Source organism: Diadema setosum, chromosome 12, assembly GCF_964275005.1.
Source record: "Diadema setosum chromosome 12, eeDiaSeto1, whole genome shotgun sequence".
NCBI classification, from domain to species: domain Eukaryota; kingdom Metazoa; phylum Echinodermata; class Echinoidea; order Diadematoida; family Diadematidae; genus Diadema; species Diadema setosum.
The window spans coordinates 37557103-37579734 of NC_092696.1; the positions used below are offsets into that span (position 1 = coordinate 37557103).

Below are 22632 nucleotides of genomic sequence, written 5' to 3' on the forward strand. Positions count from 1 at the left end.
TCCACGTTGTTGATATCTTGTCGTATAGTCCACGTACGTAAAATCCCCATCCAGAGTTTGCGTGTTATTCTACGAAACAGTCTCAAATGACTTTCAAACCATCCAGTTTTTACACCATCTTTACACATCCATAAGGCCGTGCTTGTAGTGGAAATATGATTTATGTCCTCGTGGAGCCGAGAAAGAACACGATTTGCATATTAGCATGCTAATTAGAGAAATACAATGTATTAATTATGCTTTCAATCAAAAAGCCGCCTGACGCGCGTTGGCAGAAGTAGAACGCGAAGATGCGGCACATTGTTGAGGAGCGTATTTATAAATGATTTGGTTGCGAGTACAAAGTGTAGGCCTATACTAGTAGTTGGTTAATTTTTGAAATAATATATTTACTTAGACAGACAAGGAGGAATTAATATGTTTACATTGTGACGCGGAACTTTTTAAAATGATAGAGTAGATGCAGATTCCATGCACCCGGTAGTCATCCGTCAAGAGGCTATACTGTACCCTATTACTTTTGTTTTTTGTTTGTTATTTCTTTCATTGGGAAACAGTTCAATCTATTATTTTACACGAGTAAGAAGTAGCACACACACTTTGATATTTAGATGAATTTGTATATTTTTAAGCGCGGAGGTTTATGTATGCAATTGGTTAAAAAGTAAATACAGTTTAGTTTTTTTTTTTGGGGGGGGGGGGAGGGGGGCGGGGGTAGATCGAGAAACAAATTGTAATATTGTGAGATATAATGCTGAATTTGATATTATATTTTTGTGTATAGCACAACATGATTGTACTGTTGTGTAATTATCCCCCTTTTCCTTTTTTTTTCTTTTGTTATTATCACATAGAGTGACGACATAAGTTGACTTAGATTTTGAAGTGAAGATTGGATAATTTGGGGATGTTTTTTCATTTATCTCCTGTATTTTAATGTATAGTTTTTTGTTATTGGTCTGTTTTGATAGTAATGTGTATTTTTACTTTTACAAGTCTATTGCATATGATATTGTACGGGAATGCATTACATGAGGGCTCACATTTCATGCATAAGGACCGTCAACAGTAAAATAATTACTTTTGTGCATGGGCCCTAGCCCAGGTACTTTCCCTGTTCATACTTTAATATACGTCACATCAACTGTGTCATTTCCATGTTATTCTGAACTACTGTTAATGTCATTTTCATTTGGCTGAATAAATGATAATATTAATGATAATAATAATAATAATAATAATAATAATAATAATAATAATAATAATAATAATAACAGAGGCAAGTTAGTTGGAGAGTACTCTGCCTTTGATTAGATGTTGTCATCTTTTCTTATTTCACTCCTTTTGGATTTGTGTCAGCATTGGAATAAAACGGCAAAAGTACAATAAAGAGAGACAACGGTAGGTATAGCATATTATTTATACTGTGTGCCATCAAGCGTTGTCTTGAGCGTACCTATAAAGTCGGGAGACCGACACCCACGAGTTATACAGCCCACGAGTCATACAGCTCACAAGTCACACAGCCCATTTATACAGCTCACGAGTAATACAGCCCATGAGTTCCGACACTAAGCTACTAAGGCCCACGAGACCGACACATTAAGCCCCGTGTTGTATCTGTCGAACTCGTATGGGCTGTTTTTGCCTATATAGTGTCGAACTCATGGGCTTTATTTGCCTATAGTGTCGGACTCATGGGCTGTATGATTCGTGAGCTGTATACTTATATGACTCATGGACCTGTTTTCAGTGTCGAACTCGTGGGCTGTATGACTTGTGGGTGTCGGTCTTGTGGGATGACCCCCCTATAAAGTCAACCCCAACAGCCTACTACTGGACACCATCAACAATAACAGTGCCAACTCCTTCAAATAAAATTTGGAGAAGGCACACAGTGGAAACACTGCTCTTTTCCCATGAATGCGAATAGTATAGGCCCTATAGAGTGCAAAAATATTTGTAGCAAGCCGAGAGGCAAAGAGGCAAGTAAATTCTGTAGGTCTACACAGGGCCTACCATAGCACCTTTACATGGCAGGCGCCATGTTTTTTTGTTTTTTTTTTTGTTTTTTTATTTGTTTGGTTGATTTTAAGGGTGGCCCACTCTTCCGGGTTTCATGAGCTAACAAGCAAAAAAAAAAAAAAAAAAAAAAAAAAAAAAAAAAATAATAATAATAATAAAAATTAAAAAGGTCTCCGGCGCATCTTTCTTGCATCTTTCTCATCCCACTTCCGAGTTTCTTCAGCTGACAAGCAAGCAAGCCAATAATAATAATAATAATAATAATAATAATAATAATAATAATAATAATAATAATAATAATAATAACAATAATAATGATATTCAGCGCAAAGAACAAAGACCTTACCGCGTTCGAAGGTTTCATTCTATTTTTCTTTTTTTCTAGTGCTACTTCCAGGGTTAAAAAAAAATAGTTGGGATGGGGGCCCAAAGTGGTGCCAGGTATATAGTGACACCATTATGTGAAGAGTTTGTTTGCAAAAACCGATAAGTCCATATTTGTCAAATGGAGCTATTTGCGATTAAAGTTCAAGAAAAATAAAGAGAATAATAAGAAAATTTTTGCTTCTTTTGACCATAATTTCAAAAATGTACCTTTCTGTGTAGTGACCAATATATCATTGAAAAGGTATTATTTTGTATTTCATGACACATACCGTACTTCAAAATCTTCAAAAATGGACTTATCGGTTTTTGCAAACAAACTCTTCATGTATTCCTATATACGGCCCGTGCAAAAAGTGGGGGGGGGGGGGGAGGGGCCGAGCGCCCCCCTCCGTCCCATGGTTCCACCTGCCCTGTTATGCCCAATTAACATCAAGCGTGTTCCACCTTCCACTGGATTGTCAATCTATTTGTCAGTTACCACTGAGATAAAAACTAACACCCCTATGATTTTTTCCAGTAAGTTTTATCATGTTTGTAGGCCTATTATCAGTAATTTATCCTGCTTATAGTTGATATGAAATGCAAGATATGGCTTTCAAACTACATGTATCAATACAACCACTTATCACCCGTTGAGTATTTGAATTCTCACTTTGTCTTTGCATGGTAGTCCATTCGCGCCCAGTTCTTTTACATGACGGTTTATAGGCCTATGCCATTGCTCGGCTGGCCCGTAACATAGTATTACGTTGCCTAAGATATTAAAAGGAAACCAAAACCCAAAGAGAAATGTGGATTGAGTGAAAGCAGCAAGATTTAACACATCAGCGAAAGTTTGAGGAAAATCGGACAGTCGATGCAAAAGTTATGATTTTTTATTTCATTTTTAAGTTTTGGTGTGGGAACCGCTGGATAAGGAGACAACTTGAGTTTATGACATCATGTGTGGACAATAATATGTAAAGAAAAATGAACTTGCTTTCACTTTTCAAGCGTAATGAAAGAGCATTATTTTGATTAACGACTTTCAGGAAGCAGGCGGAATAATTACTACCCGACCAGTATCACGTTGATGGAATGTGTAATTTTAATGAAAAATGAATATTGTGGAATTCTCTTTAGATTTTCTTTAAAATTGTTGTCCACACATGACGTCATGAACTCTAGCAGTCTCCTTATCCAGTCATTATGACACAAAAACTTTAAAAATTAATAACTATTGCATCGATTGTCCGATTTTCCTCAAACTTTCACTGGGGTAATGTGTTCTACTAATGTTGCTGCTTTCACTTAATCACTTTGCTTGTTGGGTTTAAGTAATTTTGAATTCTTGATCGAAATTAGTTTACTGGTAGGCCTACTGTATAAGGCCTAATACCAAATTATGGTGATCATTACAGGGTCGCGGAACTTTCTCTCTTTTTTGGGGGGTGGGGGCAAGGCCAGTGCTCCTTGTTGGCTTAGAGACAATGCCCCCCCCCCCCCCCTTCGGCTTTCGAAGATCCGGGAGGATCCTTTGGGATATCATGGGTTTTGTTGTTGCGCTTCTTTTTCTCACTTTCTTCGTCTTTCCTTGTTTTTGTTTTTGTTTTTTTTTCACAGCGAACAATCGGTTCCGCGGCTCCTGCATGCTGATAATGACGATGTCAATTTTGGTCGCATATCCTATAAATATAGATAAAGACGAGAAAAAAAAAGTGATTTGGGCTTCATGTAACTCTGTTTCATTCCAACGATAGGCGGGGTGTGAGCCTATAACAGATAAGTAGGCCCTACTTTTTCTTTTTCTAACACAGAAAAAAGACCAAATATGATTCCCATCACGTGCAGTGCACTGGTGTAAGATCTACACAAAGTTTAGACGCGATTGTTTAATGATGAGCTGATAAGCTACAGTACATTTCACTGTTTTCATTTTGGGGGAATATAATAAAATAAAATAAAAGAGTTGTATTTGTTTCAACTTGGTCAATTTATGTTTAATTACAACTGCAATCATCTACCCAAAATATTTTATTCTTTATTTCACCGTAACAGCCACGTACATAATTATCCTACTAGACAATTTAAAGAATTTCATCTTCCCTTAGTTAGAACTGTACACACTCAAAATACATTTGTTTATACCGGACCCAGATTTTGGAATAGCTTAGATAATGATCTAAAAGAATCTGTGAAGTTAATTACACTAAAAAAAATATTTGTTTTCTAAATATATCAGTTAATTCTGTTCAATGAAAAAATCCGTCATGTTTCACTTTTCCCAGGGAGGTGCTAGAGAAGGAGAGGCAATTAAAGCTCTCCTTTGAAGTCATGCTCGGCACCGCCGAGAAGTTATGCGTTCAACTACAGGTGTTACACATGTGCTTTGACAAAAGTGAGTATCAATAATCGGGACTAGCGCTCTCACATCTAGAAATATTTGCTCCTACTGCAATTCGCTCTCTCTTTCAATGTGATGGCAACAATGAATTTGTGTACCTTGAATTGGAGCAGCAAATCAAAACGCAGTGTAAAACTCACAATTTTAACAGCAAATAGTTTAAAAAACACGCTGGAACACGCTTTAACGGAGTACTTTATTTGAAAGATCAAAATATTCCCTTATTAACAGATAGAAAATTAACATGCGGAAATGTGCGCATTATAGAAAAAATTAGGTTTTTAAGACGGCCTAATTTTCATTCCCTTTCGATTTGCGAATTACGAAGAAATTAGAAATACATGTTAATGATATTGAATTCTTTCCTAAACTATTCTAAATCAATTCGAGTATTTCATTTAAAGTTTTGCGGTGAAATAAAGCTTGTAATTCAACGAAAGGTGAAATGCGTTCTTCGTCTCCGAACTTCGTCTTGCAACTAGAGCGGTGCCGAGCATGACTTCAAAGCGTAATGGAATGCTAGACATCCCATTGTAACGCCTTGAACCTAAACATGTGTTTGCATGAATTACGAAGAGTTGCCACTCCATCTCTGTAACACCTCCCTGCTTTTCCTTGAGATTTTGTAGTGTGTCCACAGACCTTTTCCATCCCTCTCCTTTTCCTTCTCTATTCTTCCCTGCTCCTTTTTCCTCGTTCTTCGTTGTCCAGTATCTGTCTGAGTGCATTTCCTCAAATTCTGTTATTTCTGTGTATTGTGTTATTGTTGTTGTTGTTGTCGTCGTTATGTTTTTTTTTTTTTTTGTGGCCGATTGCATATCTTCCTTTCCGTTCAATTTTCCTGGCACACCTGGCCCCATAGTGTCTGTGCCACAAATGTGATATGTTATATAGTTTATACGTTTGCATCCTAAAATCCTAGTAAGTATTGTTCATAGCATCAACATCATTATATCAATGAGTAAAATGTACAATAGTATATAGAAGAATTTAAAACGAATATGTCTTATTGGTATAACAAATTGGTGCTGTTGTTGTTTTGTTCCAGTGTTCCACGTTTTACAAGCGTGGCTTTTTTAGTGGAACACTGTTTTCCATCATTGTGATTATTTACTATTTTTGTTGCCATGACAAAGTGCATTGTTTCTTTTTTACGACATCATTCGTGTATAATATAATCATTGTATTGAAAAAATCCTTTATCGGATGAGTGTAAGAGAAATGAAAAAAAAATGTATCACTTTGGATTATGTCAACTTTTTCTTTTCTTTTCTTTGTGATGATGGAAATAAACTATTGAAACTGAAAAACTGAAATAATACTAGTAAGCGGGGAATGTTCTCGACAAAGTTTCCGGTAATGGGTGAGATACGCGTTGTCCGTGCAGAAGGGGAAACCCCACGCGTGTGCTGCCCGCCACTGGAGAGCGACACGCCACAGCGCGTTACAAGCTCTATCTCGTGTAATCCTCACGATGCGAGCATGCCAAGAGCCAATAGATTTGTGCGTTGTGTGATAGATGGATCGCCAGACTCGTACATCCATGCGATACACATTTATCCATGCACTGTGTATACACGTACACACACGCAAGCAACCAACAAACGTAACGTAAGCCGTACGAATTTACAGAAGAGGCGAATGCTTTTGCATCGTAGATTGTCCATGTCATTGCTTGCCTTGTAAATCATCCAAAATGGCTCAACTATTTGTTGGACGGTTGAGTAAAAGTACTCGACAGCGAGACATCGAGGACACTTTCAGCTATTATGGACCCATGACAAGATGCGAACTGAAATACGGTAAGCTTCATGTATTGAGGAAGTGTGGAGGTAAAATTTCTGGGCCTCACGGGGAGGTAGCGTGCAATGAATAGCCCGTGTGTGTGGGTAGCCATGCCATGCGCTCATAATGATAGCTTTGCTTGAATGTACAATACGGCCCGGGCAATTTTATGCATGTATTTTATACTAGTTATACATCACGATCGAGCACAATCTAGCTTTAATGATATTGATTGCTTTGTACTCGTCCAAGATGAGTGTTCGACGATGCTTTCCGCTATTCAGTGCTGTCATGCTTAATGTACAAATACAAATATGTAACGTTTAGCTAGTGTCTGACTTGTCCATGATAGGGAATGCTGACAGTGACACTGTGACAGTTCCAAAACATTGTCATTGATATGGAGCTGCGTTGACCATGAAAATGATGGTGTGTGTATTATGCAGCATGCCCTGCCTGGCCTAGCGCCTGGCTTGCCATAAAACTCTTTGTCTTGACACCCCATGCTCATTTTTTTTTATGATTATAGATTTCTAACAATTCTTAGAAACAGTTTGTCTGTGTTGCAATTTATTTGAACTTGCAACAGTTTTGCAAGTGTCGGTTGAAGAGTAGTAGCCCGACCAGATAGACACTGTGCAACACTTGTGTACAGTGATGGCGACAAGGCTGGTAAGTGTAGTGTGTATGATTAGTTCAGGAGTACAACTGTAGATTCTACCTTCATATTTTGTCTGTCACTTCTCAGAAGAATACACCGTAGTGTCTTTGAAGGGGATGGCTAGTAACTGATCAGTGGGAATCAGTGGGAATTCTGGGGGATGATTGTTCCAATCCTTGTGGGATTCATTTAAGAGTACATTATAGAGTAAAAGCCCCAATATTCGGCCAGCCTCCAAAATTCGGACACTTATCACAAGCCAGCAAATTCTACTGTCATAACACACACATATCACATCGTCTCACACACTGGCAAACTCGTTCACCACAGGAAAGTGCCTGAGTCACCTCCAAACACCCATCTGAAATCCCAAATTTTGTCATCAAAAACGCGCAGAATCGCCACAACTTTTCCAAAGCGCGTGCGAATTAGGTCCTGTGTAGAGAATCGGTACGCCAAAACACTAAAAATTGAAAAATTACGCCGTTCTGTCGCGAGATTTTTTGCTTATCGCAAGCTCAGAGTGTGATGTACTGTATCCTCAAAAACACAAAAGAAAAACAAAATGTCTGTACGTGCCAATGCAGTGAATAATAGGGGCTGAATGCAAGTGCCAAGTCACTAAAATTCGGACACGAACAGGCGCCACAATGTCCCCGTTGCAACCTTGCGCCATCGAGGTATGGCGCGCGCTCATTTTTCACTGGCCTTTGTATGCGTATTGACATTGCGTGCGCGCCCGAATTTTGGAGACGCTGTCCTAATTTTGGGGAAATGACAAGGTGATAATATTTGGGGATTCTGTGAAATTTTATGATGCATTAAAAAAAAATCAATATGGGGAAAAAGTAGGTTGATATATTTAACATACATAATATTATAGATATAATTTTGTAGAGTATCATTTGAGTTGAAAAAATATTGCAAAAAAGCTTAAGTGTCTGAAAATTTGGGGTTTTACTCTATATCTATTGTTGGGTGAAAATTATTTGGTTCAGAATGGTCTCATACTAGTATTCAAGTAACGTGCAGTTTAATGTTAACGATTGCCCTCTCACTGTACAGGCATACTAACCTGGATTTCACATTAAACTGCACATTACTTGAATACATATGAGACCATTCTGAAGCAAATAATTTTCACACAACAATAGATGTACATTATGTATAATGTACTCTTAAATGAATCTCTCAAGGATTGGAACAATCATCCCCCAGCATTCCCACTGATTCGTACTGATCAGTTACTAGCCATCCCCTTTAAACATTAGGTGCTAAGAAATAATATTGTATAAATTTGACTTCATCGATCGACTCGCAAATATAAACATTGTCAGTACACGTACAAATGTACGTAGATCTGACATTAATTAGATCTAGAAGAGGTTGCAGAACATTTTTGTTTGTTTGTTTGTTTGTTTGGGGGAGGGGAGAGAGTGAGGGAGGGACCAGGTGGAAGTGCTGTTGGGATCAAGGGTGCACTGGTGCTCCCTTTCTTTCTAGCACTCCACCCACTTCCTTCAAAGTTCTGCAGAAAGAATCTCAGCACAGAGCCTTTCTTCCAAAGTATCATGGCCCCTGCCCTGGTGTTTACCTCAAAATGATAATGAAATATACATTGACTTTTAGGTGTTTATAGAATATGACATTCTCGCATTTTTCAGCCTCCCTAAATTGTCATTATATTAATTCCCTTTTGGTCATAAATGTTGCCATACAATCTGTACGTATACAATGTATGTAAAAAAAAAATAGAAAAATAATGCCTTATACACACTGTTGTGTAGTGATACATAATAAATACCACTATTACACTGTGGGATGTGTATATTTCTCGCTAGCTACTGTACATGTACTTCACTTGCTGTACAGCTGCAATGTGTTTGGGCATGTATACAAATGTATTATCCCACTCTGCACAAATTTAACTAGCATTTAATAGCAAATGAGATGAAGAAGTGTCCAGGTATGATGACAGGATGAGTCCCGAGTACAGTGTACTGAGTATACTTGGGTAGGACTGGTGTCTATGGGAAATGCGTGTTGTAGCAAAATCAGCCCTTCCTCGACAGGTTTTATAACACTCTTGAACTGTGGCATGATACGTATATAATGGCAGTTTGGCCATGGATGGTTGTTGGTGTTTATTTGTTATAGCACTATCCCTATGATAGGAGAGTAGCGAGTAAGAAAATTAAGCTCGGTAACTAATAATGTGTTGTACTATGTGCAAGTGCATGCAAAAATCTTGTACAAAATGCAAGATTATTTACATGCCAAAATATGACAATTTTTATGGCCAGAAACATCTAGCAAAAATTGAATCATAATGGCATTGTGGAGAAGCTGTTTCGTGTAAGAGTGGATGTACTCTACCAAACAGTAGGCATAGAACATCTCAAATATAAAGTACATGCTGTATGTGTAAGTTTCATTTTGATGAACAATGTACACCAACAACTGTGCATGGCCCCATAGCCTCTGGATTGCTAAGTACAGTGTCGTTGAAAGTGATGGCAGAGTGATCTTTTGAAAGCAGCAGTGTGAGGTACTACACTGTACATGTATGACTGTGGTTTAGTGGCAATGTTTTGCTACCTACAGTGTACATCATATACAGTTGTAATTTCATCCAGGTTTATATACCGGTAGTTTATGGAGTTTATAGTGCCTCAGTACTGTGCTGCAAGAAATTTTCGTGGCACAAAATTTTCGTGAATCAGAGCCAGCGGCCTTTTTCATGGCATGAAAATTTTGTGAATTGTCACCGCCCTTTTTAAAATGCATGTTGTGTAGACAAGAACTTTAGCTTACATCTTAATATGTGAATCTTGGCCTGCCCAAAACTTATGATTTATTATTAAAATGAATATATGCAAAAATTTCTGGTTTTACAGTAAGTTTTTATAAAGGCAATGGGGCTGAAATTTAAAGGAGGAGTCTTGTCTAATTTCCAGTAACCAAAGCATTTTAAACAGTGATGTCATTATGCAATAAATTTCAGCAACATATCCCGTGAACATTAGGGATGATTCAGAAAATATAGACAACCTATAGACGCCTGTGGTTAGCGTTTTAGTGTCATTGATAAGTCGGTCTGACCACTGTCTTGACAATCAGAGTATCAAGATACATGTATGTCCCACATATCAGGCTAGTGTGGATATTTGTTCAAGGAAGCACATGATATAGCATTTCTGTGAGTTTTATGATTGTAAATTGCTGTTAAAAAGTTCTACAAGTAGTCATCATATTCTGGAGTACCACAGCGGTACACACTGTACAGTACATAGATCTCATAATGTATTTGAAAGTGCAGGCATTTACAGCACTTGTACATACAGTGTACTATAAATGTACATTGTACAATGTACAATTGTACATCGTATGTGTACCAGGCACTTGCTGAAGGCAAAGTTTAAAAGCACTGTGTAATAAAATTTAATTCATTGTTTTGCAAATTTCAGACCTGGGTCACGTTTCATAAAAGTTGTTTAATCAGTGACAACTGCCACATTTCTGTGACAAATTTGCTCTCAGCCAACCAAATACAAGGATTTTGGTAGCTTATAACAACTACATGTTTTATGACAATTTGTCAATGATAACAAGATTTATGAAATGGGGCCCTGATTGTGCTTCCAACCAGAGCTACATGTATTCAAATACAAATTGAAAAGGTGAATGATCCTGGGAATTCCCAGGCTCAAGAAGACACAAAAGAGAAAAGACCCGGAAGTGGTTGAGAAAAAGAAATATGTTTGGGGGTTGTGAGGATGATCACGCCACCGCTGCCTCCCGTTCTACAATGTAGATTCATTCACTTTGATTTATTATTTTTTTTTTTGGGGGGGGGGGGGTGAGGGAGGGGTGGGGGAGGGGACTACGATGTATTTAGTACCTGAACTTTGAAGCATTGATAATAAAATGTGTTCTTTGTAAGTACTGTAGTTTTAAGTTTATCTTTTATATCCGCTGAAGTATTTTCAAACTTACTGTTTTTACCAGTATAAACATGCCAAATAGTGTATTGGGGTAATTTTTCGATTTTTTTTTTCTTCACCTTTCTATTAATTCATGGATAGATTCAAGTGGTTAATAACACAATAAATGCCATCTGTGTGCGCAAAGATCAGTTTTATTACATTGTATATTTTGTGATCGAGTACAAATATATTGTATGCGATGCTGATGAAAAGGGAAAAAGAAGAAGAAGAAGAAGAAGTAATTCTGGACACTTGTTCAAAAATAGCTTTCAAAGTACAGTAATGTTACCATAAGCCAGTTCACAGTTAGCACTGGTCTGCAACGACCTCTCCAACCACAGACTTTGCAAGACATGGAATAGTCTTCAAGAAGAGCAGTTGAAAGCAGCCATGCAGGAAGTGTTAAATTTACATGTCAATGCTGCATGAATGGCTTTTGTTAATGTTGCTGAAAAGAATGCACATTCACTTGTAAATACCAATCTGCACCTGGTTCATTTATAACGCAGCTGTCATGAAGCCCTACAGTATCTACTGTAGGTTTCGAATACCTCAGTTGCAAATCCATTTCGAGAGAAGGTCTGCAATGACCTTTAACTGCACATGCTCAGATTGGAACTGTGAACTGGCTATTTTGTAAAGACTGCTACCACTTCATACACTATTCGTACAAATGTGTACAATATACATTGCACGTATGTGGTACTTCTACTTGTACATTGCTATTTCTCAAGGAGGATTGTATCCACATGCCCTTTTCTCATTGTTTCGTTCATCAATTTGGATGAAACATCTGTTGTCTTAATGGCGCATAGACCCGGTGAGTGTAGAGGGCGCTGTTGGATGATACTGCCGATCACCGTCAGCATGATACGGAGATTGCCGAAGTTGAGCTGTCATCAAGAGTAAAGCGCAATGGTGTTGCTACAGTACTAGGAATGTTGCCTTCACGGTCTTCTGCGTTTCACACAGTCTGCATTGATGGCAGGATGCGCGCTTCTATAGTATGACGTCCCAGAAGAAGTTTGCTAAAGCTGTCATCATCAGCCGAATCATGAACCCAACTGTGATCGGACCACTGACTACAGTGGATGAGACTTCTTCGGACTCATGGAAATGGGTCACAGCGTAAGCGCTAAAGAGTAGTCAATAGCATAGGTCTCTGTAGGAAACTTGTGCCGTGTGCCCGCGTATGCATTCGACTAAACTTCCGGGTCCATGTGCCTTTAATGCTGAGCATATTGTCAATCCAGTGAATGTTTTTTTTTTTTAAATTTTTATTTATTTTTTTTTCAGTCAAGTATGAACATTTACAAAGTCATCAACACACTAAGATGTACACCCTGTACCATCTGCTTGTAGCAAGCATCGAAAAGTTAAAAAACATAAAGATCCTGTAGATCTGTTTACTGTATTACAGTGTACACTGTATGTAGTATGCTCCATACCAACTGTACACATTACATGTCTATAAAGTGTGCAAATGTATGATTTAGTATGTATTTCAGGTGCAGTGCAGTATACTCATATAATTTTTTGTTTGAAATTCACCAGATGTTTTTTCTTCTCTCTGCAGGTACTGGAATGGGTGAGTAATACTGATCTTGCTGTTTGATTTTTAACTCCTCCTCCATCCCCCTGAAAAAATGGTTCCAGAAGTAAAATTTCACATAATAAAAGTTGTTGTGTTTAGTTTAGCTACAACTTTGTAGTGAGGACATAAATCACTTTGTATGATAAGCATCGAGTTCAAGTTCAAGTTCAACCCAACTGGCCTGATTTGTGATGGCTTAAAAACTGATTTTATTGAACTTACCAATGTCAGTGGAAAATGTACGTGGTACATTGCATACTACATGTATGTAGGAAAAAGTTGATTGAAAAACAAATAAACTAGGGTTTGAAAAGAAAATGTTGAAATTGAAACTAAAAAAGAGAGGCATAAACTAGTATACACATCATTAGATTGTATAGTGCGTTTGTAGTAGATGCAGTATTGAATTCTTTGTTTCATTTTGTTTCATTTCCTTGTTTCATTTGCGACTGAATAGTCCCCCAGACCACAACATATACCATCCCTCTCAAAACTCTAGAGTATGTACATATGTTCATGAAAAAGTCTCCTGTTTTTCATACACTTGGCTAAGTCAGGCCATGGTTGCTTGTGTTACAGTGGAACTAAATAAATCATATTCCTTTTTCCTTCTACAGCATACGCATTTGTGGACTATGGGGACAAGCGTGATGCAGAGGTAATTTAGCAGCATTTTGCAAATTTTATCATTTTTGTCATGATTTGATAAACTTGAAAGAGCAGTTGAATTGGCTCTGTGTTTTGTAACATTATTTTCAGTACAAACTCTTCCCTATCTTAATATGACATTTCATTCGCTCTTTTTTATAAGATTGCAGACATTTCTAGAGATGTGTTCCTTTAAAGATAATATAAAGTTTTGGTACCTCAAAAGTTTCCCTGAGTTTCCTTGTCTTAGTTTGTGTTTCAGGTTAAAGTACCTTTCATATAACTAACACTGTGAGACTTACTCGCCCTAAAGTGCTCTCATGTCTTAGTAATCATGCAATAATGGTTTCGTACAATACATGTTCTCGCGGTACCGCGTCGAGTCAAACTAACGACTCGTTCTAATTTTTCAGAGCCCGCTCTGCTCTGGTACGAAACCATTATTGCATGATTACTAAGACATGAGAGCACTTTGGGGCGAGTAAGTCTCACAGTGTTAGTTATATGAAAGGTACTTTAACCTGAAACACAAACTAAGACAAGGAAAATCAGGGAAACTTTTGAGGTACCAAAACTTTATATTATCTGTAAGTTCAAAATTAGAAAGGCAAGTGGTGTGTTATGTAATCAGTATGCTTTTGTTCTTGTACTGGGAACTTTGATTGGAAGATATGTTATGTGCTCCCAATTTTTAATAGTTTAACGACAAACATCTATGACTTAAAAGAAAACAAAAACAACAACAGGTTGGATCAAGCATGTTGTACTAGTATCAAAAGCAGGGTCAACACTCGGAACTCATTTTGGCAGGTTTTAAATTCTGCTTTAAAAACAGGAAACGTTCATCCACCTAAACTGTTCGCCGTGTTTGAATCATGTTTGTCATGTGAGCCGAGTTCACATCCGAGCAAAGGAAAAACTGATCTTGGCCTTTAACCCATTGAGGACGAACTGATTTTGCTAGATACCACATATTTCTGACAGGCAGGACGGGGCTTCAAAGGATTAAGCTGTTTGGTTGATGTATTTTAGCTTGGTTGAGATCAAAGACATACAAGGTAGTACAACAGCTTTAAAGGACAAGTCAACCTTTATAGACATGTGGATTAAGTGAATGCAGCAATATTAGCAGAACATATCAGTGAGAGTTTGAGGAAATTTGGACAACCCATTCAAAAGTTATGAATTTTTATGCCTCCGCCACGAAGTGGTGCCGGAGGCATTATGTTTTCGGGTTGTCCGTCCGTCCGTCCGTCCGTCCGTCCGTCCTTCCGTCCGTCCGTCCGTCCTTCCGTCCGTCCGTCCTTCCGTCCGTCCGTCCGTAATGAATTTTGTGGACAAGGTAACTATCAAAACCCGTTGAGGTATCCTAATGAAACTTGGCATGTATGTGTATTAGGGGGTGAAGTTGTGCCTATCAACTTTTGGGTGCACATGCTCAAGGTCAAAGGTCAAAAGGTCAAGGTCAAATACTTAAAATTTCACTATTTCCACCATATCTATTGAGTGCCTGAAGATATTTTCTTGAAACTTAGTGTATACATGTATTACCCAATTAAGATTCTCTGGTGAAAGTTCGGGTCATGAGGTCAAAGGTCAACGGTCAAAAGGTCAGGGTCAAATACATAAAATTTCACTATTTCCACCATATCTATTGAATGCCTGAAGATATTTTCTTGAAACTTAGTGTATACATGTATTACGCAATTAAGATTCTCTGGTGAAAGTTTGGGTCATGAGGTCAAAGGTCAAAGGTCAAAAGGTCAAGTAAAAATATTAAAACTTTTTTTTTTCTCCATACCTTGGAAAATTGTTCAAGGTATCTTCATGGAACATAGTATATACATATACTGACTGGAAGTGATTATCTAGAGAATGTAGGGTTCATGGGGTCAAAGGTCAGGGGTCAAAGGTCAAGTGCAACACTTCAAAATTTTACTATTTCCCTCCTATCATGCAATGCCAGCAGGGTTATTTTTTTTTTTACACTTGGTGTATGCATACATGTGTAACCTAATAGAAATTCTCTGGAAAGTTTTTTTTCTTCTTTTTTTGCCTCAAAGGTCAAAGATCAAGTGAAAGTGCTGAACTAACTTTTTCCTCCATATCTCGGAAGTGGCTCAAGTTATCTTGAAACTTAGTACATATTATGCATGTTCTACCTGAAAGTGATTATCTTATGAATTTTAGGGTCAAGGGCTAGATGAAAATGGTAACATTTTACTATTCAATTGAGAAATTGCACTTTTTCTCCACACCTGTACCTTGAAAATTACTCAATGCCTAAATGTATGAATGGGTCAAAGTCGAGTTAAAGTCCTTAAATCCCTAGATACACGCTCTCCTATTCATCCAATTAAACCTAGGTCAAGGAAGGTGAACATTCAAGACATTTGTGACAAACTTGTCATTTCAATATTTTGCCAATTTTGTGAAAATGTAATCACACATTGTCCACATGTACTATCTAGACCTATTGGGAAAATCATGCATTATGGCGGAGGCATACCAGTCGCCAAAGCGACATTTCTAGTTTAAGTTTGTGCTAGAAGTCACTGCTCAATGAGAAGACTACTACACCTTGTGATGTCACATGTGTACAACGATATTAAGAAAACAAGAAAACTCAACATATTTTCACTTTTCTTGCATAATAAAAAAACACTCGACTTGCCTCTTTCAGAAGGCAGGGGGAATAATATTACCCTTAAGATACATGATGTATGTCAGCAACAAGTCAAGGAAATGTGAACTTTTTCCAAAAAATTAAAGAATTGTGAAATTCTCTTTATATTTTCCATGTATCGTTGTATGCAAGTGACATCATACACTCTAGTAGTCTTCTCATCCAGCAGTGACTGTGCAGACACTTTAAAAATTCATAACTTGTGAACGGTTTGTCCGATTTCCCCCAAACTTTCACTGATGTGTTCAACTAATATTGCTGCATTCACCTATTCCACATGTGGGTGAACTTGTCCTTTAAGGATCCTTGCAGCGGTAAGGAAGTACTAGTAGTATCGGTGTCCAGGTATCTATCCAGTGTAGAAGGAAGTAAATTTGAGATCTTCCAAGAAACCAGATCCTGCTTTAATAGAATGTGTGAAATCTCTGTAGGAAGAGCTGGAGAAATATTTTGATAACTTTTTTTTTTCTTTTATGAGGGCATTGCTCTTGGAAGGAGTTGGTGCTTTTGTGGTTTAAAAAAAGAAAGAAAGAGTTTGTGGTTTGGATCAAGGAAATATTGGTGTGCAACCCTTACCTCCTCTATAGGTTTAGGCTATAGATTTGGTTTAGGTTTTGGTTGGTCTGTTATTGCCTCAATTATGAAAATGTGTAAAGTTATATGTTTACACTAGTTGACTGGTCATCATTATTAATTCTCTCACATAAACCACCACCGCATCCATCACAATCACTCCAGCATGCGCTATATAAACTCCTTACACTAAGTAATGAAGACAACAGACATTTGGTTTACGTGGATGCCACATTATATTAGGGTCTTGCAAGTCTGATAGGTTGAAACCATCAATTTGGTGTATCTTGATTATTTCCTTAATTACTCATGCAAATTATAAATGCTTAATATGGAGGTGAATTATAAAACCCTAAACTTCATTTGTGCTACTCACGGTACCGTGCGCGGAGTCCATTGTCCGTTTTTATAATTCGGAGGATGCACAAGTCATCAAATTAGATAATTTCAGCGAAACGCGAAATGGGAGGAGGCGTCTCCATGGTTTGGATCCTCAATGTTAAATGGCAGCGGCGCTCCAGGCTTGGCTCCAAAAAGGGGTCGAGAGTGTTCGTCGGGGCGTCCAATCTCCATCAAATTTGTTCGGGTACTCGGTGTCGACTTTGAATAGGCGACAGGAACATAGGCACGACACAATGTAAATCAACGTCTTCTGTCGAAGTCCAAAAGCATCAATTGTAACTGTTGATGCGACATAATCCGCTCCCGGGATCAGGAGAATCAGACAAGCATCTCAAGTGCACACAAGATGAAAATAGGAGCTGTAGAAAGTTGGTGCAAAGTCTCAGGAAGGTACCATATTGAAGTTTCACGTTGCGAGACTGATCCCCTTTGGAGATTCGTAGAAGTTATGCAACTTTTAAGATGCTTGGAACATTTCTGCTCCTCTGGAGTCCCGACAAGAAGTCTCAGAAAGTCATTGCTCGAAGTTAGCAGGGTTAGGGCAATATAATTGCTCCCTTCAGAGTCTAAAGGAAAAGTTGCTCTGGATTATAAGGATTTGGGAGGCATGACTGCTCCCTTCGGAGTCCAAAGGAGAAATCGCATCCAGTTATCATTTTCTCTCACCTCCACATCTCATATCACCTCCATCCTAAACAGTCTTCATTAATATTAAAACTCTCTCTCTACAACTCATATGCTAATTGGTTAACTTTACATGTCAGTCACTGATGGTTGTCGAGTACCATTGGTTGATTACATTTTAGGTTGGGCATAAAGTGTAAAACAAATTCTGATTGGTCGAATATTCTTTGGCTCTGCCTATCTTCCTTCCAAACTCTTCAAAAAAAATGATTACTAAGATGTGACTTGCCTTGAGCTGTCCATTGATGCATCTGGTTTATTTACAAACCCTTCGAAGTGGTTGCTATTGTGGTTGGGGTAGAGGTCTGCACAATCTCTCATTTCTTTACTTTCTCTTCCATTGGGTTTCTCTTTAATCTGACCTCAGTCATTAATGATTCCAAGTTTTAGGACAAAGGTCGCCATTTACTCTGGGCTTGGCCGGTCAGTGGCCTAGACTACATTATTCACACAAGGAAGATAAACTTTGTTTTAGATTTTGCTATCTGTGTGAATGGGATAGCCTGTGGGAGTAATATGGGGGAATTCACATGTGATCTTTAGGTGTAATAACAGACTGAGCTCAGAAACACTATGTGAATGGGCAGTTCCTGTATGATTCATAGATAAGGGATGATTTATAGTTTCTGACCCCAGTAGGGAGACCGCATGACCTCTAGTGAGAGCGCATGACCTCTAGTGAGAGGGTGTTGGTCCTGAATGAACATATTGAGAGATGGATGGAACAAAGCGATAGCTAAAGTCAAATGAATGTGCTTCCAGTTTGTAAATGGGCACAAAGGATGGAATAAAATCAAAGGACTACATAAACTGGTATTTGGTAAAGCCCCTTTAATAGCCAACTGGCTGGGCTACATCTACCCCACCTCCGAGGAAATTTCGCCCTCGAAATTTGATTGTATGTCACTTATTTACATATTTACAGTTTACAACTATTAATGTATAATTGACAACCAACAGTGGCCGACTTTGGCATCCACTTTGTTTCTTAAGCAAACTGTGATTAAATGCGATTAAATATGGTTGATAGTGACAAGAATCCATAACAATAAGCTGCAGACATTTATAAAGGTCGAATAACACATTACTTTGTGCACCTCTCAGTTTTGGGACACAAAAACAACAAGATATCATGTAAGATTACTTGGCTGCAAATGCTCAAGTTGCGAAGTATTCTACATGAATCAATCCAAAGTAATATCATCTTGACTTGCGCATGGAGAGTCATCCCCTGTAGCGTGAAAACATCTTAATTATCACATTGAAATAGAACAGTGTGGATAAAGTCCACTAAATTAAAAAAGCAGCACAAAATGTAAATGTACTAATAACATAATAAAACAGAAATGAATGCTTCTCTGTCAATCAGTCAAACGGGTTGATACATAAATAAGCCTGCAAAATTATACTCATTTGGCAGTAATTCTACAGCCAACATCACTATCATAAAATGAGTCACGATACAATTCAACTTTGGTCCTCTATTGGAGTGGCCTAGATTCAACTTTTTGTCCCATCAACCGAGCGGACCATAGCCACCTATGGCCGAACATGAATTAAATATCATGAAAAAAAACTATGTTCTTCCTGCATGTAGAAAACATAATCGTATTTTTGTCTTGGCCTGGTGTGTCTACACAGGCTTTAAAACGTACTTTTTGGTAAGCAATCTATGCTTAACAAATAAAATTGAGGGTTTGTCATTTTATGGTGACAAAACGGTAACATTAAAAAAAAATTTGTCAGACTGTTTGATCTGCGTAAGGAGACTTCAAACTTTAAATTCTCAACAAACAACTACAGGACTTGTCATTGTACTCCTTGTACAGTGGTCAAATCTCACGATAAATAGCACAAATTTCACAAACCGATATCAAGCGTAAATACAATTAATACACAACACATATTAAGGCAACTTGTACATTTGCGACAAATTTTGTCAATTCGACAAAAAAAAAAAAATCCATATGAAATGCAGCTTCCACAACATTAGTTCAAACCAAACAAGATAGCAAACAGAACTTATGACTGATGAGCTCTGTCACGTTCACTATTTAGCAAAAAGGGATGAAATATCAATGATTTCACCAAAAATTACAATCTCCCCTAAATACAAGAGGATCTCACTTTGAAACGAGAAAAAACAATACAACTTTTTACCGTGATGGCGCGGTTATGTGCAAAAGCACTGCAGTCAGTGCAGTGTACAACAAACAAACTGAGTACACATATTGATGTCACAATACCAAATGTTTAAACAGTAACAATTGGGGGTTGTGGGGTATTTCCTCCCACAAAAGTATTCCAAAGACGATTTCCAAGTCCGAACAAAGAATTAGTAAAACTTTGATGAGCAGGGGCGTAATTCTCCACGGGAGGGGAGAGGGTCTGTGCATGATCATACACTAGTCTATCGGGTGGCCTAGAGGACCTTTGGGACCGTCGGATAGAGCGGTCCTCCTCAGTAATTAATTGCGGGTCAGGTGTCTCGACCTCAATTTCAGGGGTTATGGGGAGATTTTCCCCTTCGCTAGTCCCACTGTTTACATCTACGTCAATATTTACATCGATGTCTTCATTATCCTGCAAAACAGCAGGTTCATTATCATGTTCTATGGGGGCTTCGTTATCCCCTTCATTAACTGCATTTACTGCCTCATCGAGCTCCATGGGCGTGGCCTCTTCTTCATCATGGGTAGGTGGTGTGGCCCATATAGACACACCTGGATCATTTTCACTCTCATTTTCACTCTCATTTTCACTCTCATTAATTATTTCTAACGGAGCCTGTACTTTGGGCTGCCTAGTCGGCTTATTAGGTGGGGTCATGTTAGAAGTGGGGTTCTCCTCTCGGGTGAGAAAGTTACACGGGAGGAGGAGATTACGATTGACGGTTTTAATTCTACCTATCCCATTTTCAGGGCGAACTCGGAATACGGGAAGATCGGGGTTAGGTTGTGAGACTACAACGTACGGGTATTTCCCCCATTTGTCTGCTAGTTTGTGTTTCCCTTGGATTCCTACGTTCCTCAGGAGCACTCTATCGCCTGGCTTTAGTGTGTTCTCCCGTAGTCTACTGTCATGTTTACATTTGTTACGGGCAGCTAGCTTACTAGTTCTATCCATTACCAGTTTGTACGCATAGTCCATGCGTTTCCTTAGGTTCTCTACATACTTGCCAGCGTCACCCTTCCCCTCATCCCTGGGGTCTAGGCCTAGGTGTACATCTACTGGGAGGCGGGGGTGACGCCCATACATGAGGTAATAGGGAGAATACCCTGTTGCGTCATTTCGTGTACAGTTGTAGGCATGTACAAGGGGGGCTAAGTGTGACTTCCAATCAGCTTTGCGTTCATCGGTGAGTGTTCCGAGCATACCTAGTATGGTTCGGTTCATACGTTCACACATCCCATTACCCTGGGGGTGGTATGGTGTGGTGCGGGACTTCTCAATACCAGCCAGTTTGCAGAGATGTTTGATCACTTCTGACTCGAAATTTCTCCCTTGATCAGAGTGCAAACGAGAGGGGAAGCCGTAATGTACAAGAAAATGATCAAACAAAACCTTAGCTGTGGTAAGGGCCGTTTGGTTTCGGGTTGGGACAGCTACTGTGTAGTGGGTAAAATGATCAGTGATGACCAGTATGTTAGAATACCCTCCCTTAGATTCCTCTAGGGTGAGATAATCCATACATACTAGTTCGAGGGGGTGGCTAGTCTTAATGTTTACTAGGGGGGCTGTTACATGTGATTCGGGTACCCCCTTTCTCCTTAAGCATCTACCACACGTCTTCACATAACTTGCGACATCCCGTGCCATATAAGGCCAGTAGAAACGATCCCTAACCAATTCTGTAGTACGTTCTATGCCTAAATGACCAGTGTCGTCATGGAGATGATGCAATGCCTGTCTCCGGTGTCTACTTGGGAGCACTAGTTGTTTGACCTTTGCCCCATCTTGGTCCTCTCTTACTCTGTACAAGACTCCGTCACACACTACTAGCTTCTTCCATTCTCTCAACACTATTTGTACATCGTGTGACTCAGCTTTGAGCTGGTCAGCTGATGGGGGAATCCCCTTCTCTACAAAAGATATTACTCTACTGATGACGCCATCATTACGCTGTTCTGCAGCCCAGTCGGGGGTATCTAGCTGAGAATTAGAATTACACGAGGGTAGGGTCCCAACCTCTGGGGGTATGACAGTACTTGCTTGGGCAATAACTTCTACATGGGGGTAATCATCAACAGTCACATTAATGGCATAGTTACACACTGCTTCAACCACATCAGGGGTGATTTGACCTACTTTTAGCCCATTCAGTTTGTTAGTCTCCCTCTCAGCTTCACACACAGCCTCATCAGTACTGGGGTTAGCGTGACGTCGTGACAGTATGTCAGCGTCGGTGTTAGTTTTTCCAGTCTTGTACTGTATGGTCAAGTCGAAGTTAGCGAGGGCTGCCAGCCATCGCTGACCTGTGGCATCTAGTTTAGCAGAGGTTGTGACATAAGTCAGTGGATTGTTGTCAGTGAGAACATGCACTTTGTTCCCATAGAGGTAGTCATGAAACTTCTCGGTGATTGCCCACTTTAGAGCCAAAAACTCTAGTTTGTGTGCAGGGGCATTCATTTCACTTTTGCTAAGAGATCTACTGGCATACGCTATAACCCTTTCAACCCCATTTTCATCTACCTGATACAGAGCAGCACCAAGACCTGTGGTACTGGCGTCTGTATGAACGATAAACGGTTTACTGAAATCAGCATATGCTAGCACAGGGGGGCTCATTAACTTTGCTTTGATTGTTTTGAAGGCATG

General features: G+C 38.9%; 1 protein-coding gene across 1 annotated transcript in view; it reads left to right on the plus strand.

The window, feature by feature from the left end:
* Positions 1–6431: 6431 nt before the first annotated feature.
* LOC140235928 (uncharacterized) overlaps positions 6432–22632 on the plus strand; it is a 44686-nt gene continuing 28485 nt past the window's right edge. Inside the window, exons 1-3 of the mRNA XM_072315920.1 lie at positions 6432–6597; positions 12804–12815; positions 13439–13479. Coding sequence (XP_072172021.1) covers positions 6492–6597; positions 12804–12815; positions 13439–13479 — 159 coding nt within the window. The 5' untranslated portion in view covers positions 6432–6491. The remainder of the gene's footprint in view (positions 6598–12803; positions 12816–13438; positions 13480–22632) is intronic.